General features: G+C 37.5%; 1 protein-coding gene across 2 annotated transcripts in view; it reads left to right on the forward strand.

The window, feature by feature from the left end:
- The window catches only part of gfra2b (GDNF family receptor alpha 2b), a 93,071-nt gene extending 86,178 nt beyond the window's left edge, over positions 1-6,893 (forward strand). For both annotated transcript variants that reach the window (XM_017488386.3, XM_017488387.3), the window contains one exon: positions 4,458-6,893. In XM_017488386.3, coding sequence (XP_017343875.1) covers positions 4,458-4,595 — 138 coding nt within the window. In that variant the 3' untranslated portion in view covers positions 4,596-6,893. The remainder of the gene's footprint in view (positions 1-4,457) is intronic.
- Positions 6,894-9,380: the final 2,487 nt, after the last annotated feature.

Below are 9,380 nucleotides of genomic sequence, written 5' to 3' on the forward strand. Positions count from 1 at the left end.
AATCCCACAAGTCAGTTCCCCACGCTCAGGATTTCTCCTGATGGAAAGTATGATTGTCTAGGTGGCAGTAAGAAATGACACACCACAGATTCAGATATGTAAACACCAGGCATGTTTTCACTCAAAGATTTATATATTTAGTTCATGTACATGTATATATAAATACACTACCGGTCAAAAGTTTGGGGACACTCGACTGAAATGTTTCTCATGATCTTAAAAACCTTTTGATCTGAAGGTGTATGATTAAATGTTTGAAATCTGTGTTGTAGACAAAAATATAATTGTAGATGCTAAAATATTAAATATTTTGATTTATTTTGGATTTTTTTTTTTATCACAACATAATTCCTACAGTTCCATTTGTGTTATTCCAGAGTTTTTGATGACTTTATTATTATTCTAAAATGTGGGGGAACAAATAAAAAGAATAAAAATTAGTGTTTCTAAACTTTTGACTAAACTCAGCAAAAAAAGAAACGTCCTCTCTCATTCACCTGCTTTTATTTCCAGCAAATTTCTTAACGTGTAAATATTTGTATTCACATAAAAACATTCAACATCTGAAACAAACTGAACGAGTTTCACAGACGTTTGACGAACAGAAATGGAATAATGAGTCCCTGAACAAATGAGGGGTCAATATTAAAAGTAACAGTCAGTATCTGGTGGCCTCCAGCTGCTTTAAGTACTACAGTGCATCTCATCTCATCTCATTTCTTCTGGTGTTTTTCAGAGTCAGTAGAAAGGTCTCTTTAGTGTCCTAAGTTATTGTAACTGACTTTAATCGCCTACCGCCTGTAAACTGTTAGTGTCTTAAGGACTGCTCCACAGGCGTATGTGCAATAATTGTTTATGATTCGTTGAACAAGCATAAAAAACATTGTTTAAACCTTTTCCAATAAATATCTGCAAAGCTTACTTGATCATTTTGATTTTACAAAATAATTTTTAAAATACAGTCTCCTGAAAAAGGGACATTTCTTTTTTCTTCTATTTTCTATCTAACGTGATTGAGTAAGCAATCTAACATCAAAACAGTGATGCTTTTCCTAAATCGAGAAACAGTCGTTTAGGCTACAGTTTGACAACAACAGCCATCTAATACAATTTTTTTCAGATTTACTAGCTTTTGTACGTTCTGAAAAGAATGTACTGGAAACACTAATAAAAATCTACTGTAAAGCTGGGACACAGTCTGGAATGCTGCTGCGAGTCAAAACAGGATGCTTTAAGCAGCAATTTATTATAATGCCTGTGTGATATACCAAAACGTTCTTCTTTTATCGTTTAAGACTGAAGAAAAGCGTGTGCAATGAAAGTTCAAGTTTTCGAATATTTTTTAAAGTCATTAAATGATTAGTTTTTAGAGAGTCAGCAGAGATGTGCAGCTCTGTGCACAGTGAGAAGTCTGCGTGAGCCGTATGGAGCAGCGGCTCAATAAATGAGAGCATATTTCTTTTTCTTTAGTTTGAACAGAAATATGGTAGAAATATAGTTTTAATTTGGATCTCATTAAGGCAGTGTTTAGGTCAGGCTAAAACTCAATGGCATCTCCCTTTAGTATTACTAGGAGTGTCACAACCTTTTATGTACCGTGCACAGGGTTGCCAGATTGCACGTATTGCAAATACACACTATATGCCCAGATATTTGTGGACACCTGACCATCACACCCATTTCAGATTTAGTGCCCCTCACCTTTGCTGTTTTGATAACCTAGGGTTGTTGGTGTGTGTGTGTGTGTGTGTGTCGGTGTAAGGGTAGGATGTAGGTGGAAGTGGTAGATTGTGGCTAATGAGTCTGACACCCCTGGAGAACAGGCTGTCCCACACTTTGTACAATTTACCAGACTTTACAAGTCTGGCCAGTGAGTGGCCGGCGTGATAGAGAACCCTGAGGACACTATTAGCTCATCTGTACACTCTCCTGTTGTAGATGTTCTGCAGTGAGAAGAGATCTGTCCCTGTCCCTTTCTAGACTGTCAAGATCACCTGCCTTAATTATTTCTTGTTCTGTGCATATTAATACTAATTATCGTCTCTATCGTAACAACTGCCACATAAACGGGTACCAAAATTGTCTAATTGTGAGGTGATATGGTGGGGAGACATTTATTTAATATTTATGGAAAGAGTCTCCAGTGTCAGCTGTAACTCCTTGTTTTCCGATCTTGCAAAGTGTTCTTTTTTTTTCGTGAGACAATTTTAAACGGAGGCTCAGGCCACATCACACCAGCCTGCCACTGATTGTATTCCTATAACTGCAAACAATTTTAAACTGTATTTATAATATGTACTTGCATACTTACAGTATATCAGGCTTTTTTTCTTGTTTTTAACATTAAAATCTCCTAAATAATTCAGCACTACTTTTTCAAATTGAAATTCATAGGTACTGCTAAAATGAGATCTAATAATCAAATAAATAAACGTTTCCAGTGAATGACATGCCAGTTAGTTCATTTGGCACTGCTGGATATCAGGACAGTGACAGCGTAGTTATTTGTTGTAGTCATGAACACTAGAATGCGCAGGGACTGGAGGAGCTGCCTGAATATTCTGCAGACTTAGAGATGTTGGTGATGAGGATGATCCTGATTATACAAGCCAGTGAGGGAGATGATTCTGACAGCTCGACACATGGTCACATGGTCTTGCGATTACTGAGGGGGAAAAAAGTTGGTAAAACGGGCTAGCGGTGGTCCCTCAGGAGACAGGAAATAATGATGCTGTTACTCAGTCCAGCCCCTGTATAGTATATTAAATAGTAGATAGCTCAACGTTCCAGTGCCTTCAGTCAGCTTATCCATCCATGACTGATGTGTAAACACTGGGTGCCTATTCAGGCAGTAGTGCCCTGATGACAATAAAATGCTTTACTCAGCTAAAATGCTGCTGAGGTGACACGTTGGTTCATTTTTGACATGCAACACATTTCCAATTTAATATCGGTATATTCTAGGGGTGGGAATCAGGATATTGTCTTAATATGAATTGGGTAATCAGATTGAGGTGTTTACATGACTCAATACTAATTAGAATATTGATTAAAATTAGTTTACAACATTTTTTTTTTTACTTTAGGCCATGGCTCTTTTACTTTAAATAACTTGACTCACAAGAAAAGTGTGAACCCTGGCAGAAGGAGGCACACGTGTCTCAGTGCTCACAGAATTGAAGTCACATGTTTGAGTTTCTCTAGACAATTGCAAACACCTTCTCACAGCAGCTGGCATTAATTCTTATTGAAGAAGCTCGTAAAACAGAAGTGAATATGATAGCAATGTATTAGACGGCTATTGTTGTCAATTGTGACCTAAATAACAGCTTCTCGATTTAGGAAACGCCCACTATAGAACTTAAGACAATAAGATGTTTTTTGTATAAGCTATGCATGATATTAGTCTACCACAACATCACACAATGCCATGCCCCTCCCAGTGCTTTCAACTAACGCAGCTCAATAGCACTCTAGAACAATCTCACCCATGCTACAAGAATGTAGTATTAATATTAGATTCGATTCATCTTTATTGTCACTGTGTACAAATACAGAAATGCAGTTAGCATGTAACCAAAAGTGCATATTATATATATATATATATATATATATATATATATATAATATAATATATATATAATATAAATATATATATATATATATATATATATATATATATATATATATATATATATATATATATATATATATATATATATATACACACACACACACACACACACCCATCCATCCATTTATTATACCGCTTATCCTACTGGGTCGCGGGGAACCTGGAGCCTATCCCAGGGAGCATGGGGCACAAGGTGGAGTACAACCTGGATGGGGTGCCAATTCATCTCAGGGCACACTGACATCCACATTCATACACTACGGACACTTTGGATATGCCAATCAGCCTACCATACATGTCTTTGGACTGGGGGAGGAAATCGGAGTACCCGAAAGAAACCACTGCACACACAGTGCATCGGCGGGAATCAAACCCCCAACCCTGGCAATGTGAGAAGAACGTGGTAATTCTAAGCAACCATGCGCCCTATATATAATTATTATTTTGTGCAAGGGTATTGTATGAGGTAGAGAAATGCATCAGTAATTAATCAGTAATGTGCAAAGAGGCATCAATGAGGTGTAAGGGCAAGTTAACATGGTGATGCAAATGACAGAGACAAATGGTATTTAAGATTGCAAACAGCATTTATATTGTACAGAACAGTTGTTGCTGTTTTTTTTTTTTACAAGGGTCAGAATGGGGGTGTACAGTTCAGTGTCTGAGTTCAGGATGAGGTCAAGTATATAATATTGTGATAGCGATGCAATATTATGATGTGACTATTGTTAAGCACTTAATTGCTAATAATATGTTCACATGTTACAGTTAAGTCTGCAATTTTCCACATCATCATAAGCTTGTCTTTCCTTTTCCTTTACAGAACGTTCTGGACTCCAACATGGACGGCTCCATCGACTCCCACCAATCCGAGAACGACAGACACTCATCCGCGTATCTGTCCAGCATCTCCACGGCAACCATCGTCCTGTCCATCGTACTTGTCATTCAGGTCATGTAAATAAATCTCCGAGTCCACAAGGGCCAAAACAATCAGCTGGACACCTCCAGTCCAAACACTGACATTGATCTCTGTCATTCTCTCTATCTCTATCTCTTTCTCGCTCTTTCTCTTTCTGTGTGTCTCACAAGCCATTTTTAACAATTTTCGTCAAAATGAAGAGAAGCAGCGACTGCAGAATTGTAGTCCTACAGCACGGGAAGCATCTCCGTGACTATTAGCTTAGCATCATGGGCTAATCAGGGGGAGTTTTGAGAAAATTGGGATTGAACAGCCAAAGGAAGTAAGAATGCAAAAAAGCTTTTGTGATGTACAGGTATATAATCACAGGAGACCTTTCATGGATAATTGAAACAGCATGTGGCTGTCAGATACAGACGCATTTTCCATAATAATGAGCTTCTTCTTTATAATTACATCCAGCTGAGCAGCAAGTTCTGTAAAATAAATCTCCACACAGCTGTCTGATATGGCAGGACACATGGTTCATATGTAAAACGCTTTTAATTTACAGATAAAGTCAGGTCCAACAGCATGAGTTAGCAGAAATGACTCTTTTTTTTTTTATCGAATCAGTTGTCAAACACTAAGGCTAGTGGATGACTAGAAATATGGATGCTTCACCCCAGACCATCTCTGATTGGCTGACACTTGGTCATGTCAAAGTATGTTACACTAAAAATGGAAATAATATGGATAATGGTGATCAATTTTCACACAATGCCACGCCTCAGTTGGCATGGCATCTTCAGCACTGAGTTATAAATAAGGAATAAAACATGATAGGGTGGCCGCTTTACGTCAGGCTGCATCACACTCCTCTGTCATTGATTATTTATCCATAACCGCATGACCTGCAATGCTTTCTTCCTCTCATTCCACAGCCATTTGTGCCTACATTTATGGTTCATTTGTTACTAATTAAAGAGCAACCCATCATGTTGTTATCCTTTTACAGTTACATTTAATATTAACTCCTGATATCCTTTATGCTATAACAAGTCTGGGAAGACGTTCCTTCAGAGAATCTCCAGCGCTGATTCTGGAGACTCCTCCGAAACATGCGAAATAAACATCAATTTAAATCTGTCCCTGTGTAAATGTCACTACAGTATTGAGAATTCAGCAGCACTGTGGTCTCGTAATTATTAATGGCAAGTACATTTTTGTTGATCTTACTCAGTTAAGCTGTTATTCAAGAACAGACATGAACTGAGACAAATACACTATACGGCATAAAGTATGTGGACACCTGACCATCACACCATTATGTGGTTCTTCCCCAATCTGTTGCCACAAAGTCTAAGCACATAATTGTATAGAATGTCTTTGTATGCTGTAGATTTACAGTTTCCTTTCACTGGAACTAAGAGGCCCAAACCTGTTCCAGCATGACAATGCCCCTGTACGCAAAGCAAGGTTCATGAAGATATGGTTTGCCAAGGCTGGAATAGAAGAGCTCAAGGGTCCTGCACAGCGCCCTGACTTCAACCCCACTGAACACCTTTGGGATGAACTGGAACGCTTACTGTACCCCATTCCTCCTCATCCACATCACTGCCTGATCTCACTAATGCTCTTGTGGCTAAATTATCACAAATCCCCACAGCAACGCTCCAAAATCTAGTGCAAAGCCTTCCCAGAAGACTGGAGGTTATTATAAGAGCGAACTCTGGAATGGGATTTTCAAAAAGCATATGTGAGTGTTATGGTCAGGTGTCCACAAATGTTTAGACGTATAGTGTATGAGCTTGAAATCTGTCTAAATATGTTGTCAAATTTCAGCATGTACCATACAGTGTATTAAGTTCAGACAGAGTCCATATAAATTTTTTTCTTAACCAGTAGCCCACAGTTTTTCCACCCCTTGAAGTGTTTTGTGTTCTCATCCCTGCTGCTTTCCTTTAATAAGGCTGTGCTGAATTTATATCCGATTTTAATCATGATCACAGATTTCGGCTTCCTTAATTACCTAATCAGTACAACATTAGAGAGTTTGGCTAAATAGGATAATGTTAGATCATTTTGTATAATGATGCTGGGGTGATAAATGATGAGCTCCCTATTCACGTGTTTAACTGTTTATTTGTTAGTGCACTTACTGTATTCATTTATTTAAGTCTAGCTGTGCTTATAATTACCCTGTAATATGATATGACTTGAGTAAGGCCCAGTTTTATTTTGATTGAATATTTATAGTACAACCCCAATTCCAAAAAAGTTGGGACACTGTGTAAAATGTACACAAATGAAATGTAAATAAACCCATATGTTATTCACATTAGAATATAAAAAAATATATCAAATGTTTAAACTGAGGAGATGGATCATTTTAAGGAAAAAATAAGGTCATTTTGAATTTCATGGCTGCAACACTTCTCAAAAAAGTTGGGACGGGTGCAACAAAAGGCTGTAAAAGTAAGTGCTACTGAAAAGAAAGAGCTGAAGGTTAATTGGGAACAGGTCAGTAAGATGATTGGGTATAAAAAGAGCATCTTAGAGAGGCGGAGTCTTTCAGAAGTAAAAATGGGCAGAGGTTCACCAATCTGCGAAAAACTGTGTCTACAATTTGTGGAACAATTTCAGAACAATGTTCCTCAATGTAAAATTATGAAGATATTCATAATCAAGCTTTTTATCATGGCTCGGTCCAAAAGCCTGCATCTCTGATGGTATAGGTTGCATTGGTGCCTATGGAATGGGCAGGTTGGACATCTGGAAAGGCACCTGCTGAAAGCCTCTACGTCTCTAAGATACTCTTTTTATACACAATCATGTCACTGACCTATTGTCAATGAACCTAATTAGTTGCAAAATGTTCCTCCAGCTGTTTCTTTTCAGTAACACTTATTTTTCCAGCGTTTTGTTGCCCCCGTCCCAACTTTTTTGAGACGTGTTGCAGCCATCAAATTCAAAATTACCTTTTTTTTTTCTTAAAATGGTACATTTCCTCAGTTTAAACATTTTTATATGCTATCTATGTTCTATTGTGAGTAACATGGGTTTATGAGGTTTGCAAATCATTTTAAACCGCGTCCCAACTTTTTTGAAATTGGGGTTGTAATATGTGAAGAAAACATGCAATAAACTGTTATGTTCCTAAAATACTGACACATCATAGTTTTTATCCGTTTATGGTGTATGAAAAGCTCTTTTGTTCCTAAATTCAAATAATTTTGGCCAAATATCATGATTTTCACCACGGTTTTATCCAGCATCCTGCAGCCCTAGTTTGAGATTATGCTGTTTTTACATGAATAGAGTTGAGGAAAGTCTGATCTTTAACTCATACTTGTCTTGATTGATTGCTTCGCCTTTTATTTTAGCCGAGAAAGAAGAGCGTCAGAATAGAAGCATACTTAACCCTGTTCCCCCTCACAGCAACTCTCCTGCATGCTAATTGGTGTTGTTTGTTGTTGTTTTTTTCTGTACGTGAGTTACAGGAGCATCATTAAGCTGTCGCAGCCCGTCAGAATAAAAACACACCCATCTGTACGAACAAGTCGTCATTGCACAAAAAGAAAGCAGATACACGACTCCGTGGGTGTGAGCTGTGAATCGACTGTATTTGTCAAACCAGATGATCTTTCACTAATATAATTAAACAAAACTGGATTGTGTTTGCTAACTGATGGAAGTATAATCAGTGATTGGTGTTGACTCAGACTGTTGGGCCTGACTGTATCGTGTATGAAAATGTGAAATGGACGTACATTTAACACAGCTTTTAGAAGCTTATGTGTAGGCATGTGCTGATGTTATTTTTCCATATCAACATAATTTCTACTATCACAACTAGGGATCCATTAATAGTGAGTACGAGTACGCTTTTTGGTACTGAAATGAGTATCGTACTAAGTAAGCAATCAGGGGAATCATGGAACATTTTACGTAGCGCTGTTTATATTGGTTGCTGCAGTGTTTTGCTAGCTCATGCAGAGTTTTATTTTAACAAGGTTATTGCATTTTAAATGGCATATTTAACAATAAACACAAGGACGGCCGACTAGGCCTGTCGCGATAATTACGTCGTCAACTTATCGTACGATATACGGACATGACCTCGATCATTTTTGCCGACCTTGATATTGCCCACTATGTTTACATGCACATTTGTTTACATAAGAATGAAAGTCACCAACCATTCATGTTGCTTCGGTCCTCTCACTGCTCTAGGGCTTTCAAATTTAAATTTGAACTTCGGATATTTGTCAAATCTAAGATAAAAATGCACAAAAACTGAGCATTTGAATTTAAGACGTGGCGCAAGCACTACCACTGATTTGAATAAACACATACTGTTACGTAAATATAATACTGTCTGAATTTGAAGGATATTTTCGGCAGAAGACAAAAACTATGACTAAAAACAGTGTGAAAATGAACACTGGAAATGGCCTGAGAAACTAGGTTAAATCTTTTGATTTGATCATTTTATGGACTTTAGTTTAAAAATAAATGTTAACAGCCAGGTTTGTTCTTTGCAGTAAACAATATAACATGGTGCTGTTTAGTTTGTATTAATTAGTTTTGCCCTCTTATGGACTGTTGATTTAAAAATCTGGTGTTAACTAATATTCTCCTCCTAACTGAAATAATGTCTTCAGATTCCAAATATATTTTATATATATATATATCAATCAGCGAATGTGTCCTTAAGTTTAAACCCTGACAGAAGAAAGCATGCACGTTTCAGTGCTCGCAAAACTGAACTGCTCTCACGTGCAATAAAGTCTCCAGCGTCACAGATCCACGCTCACAAATGCCTTTGTGTGTGCGTAATTC

The sequence above is a fragment of the Ictalurus punctatus genome, chromosome 16, assembly GCF_001660625.3.
Source record: "Ictalurus punctatus breed USDA103 chromosome 16, Coco_2.0, whole genome shotgun sequence".
Lineage (NCBI taxonomy): Eukaryota > Metazoa > Chordata > Actinopteri > Siluriformes > Ictaluridae > Ictalurus > Ictalurus punctatus.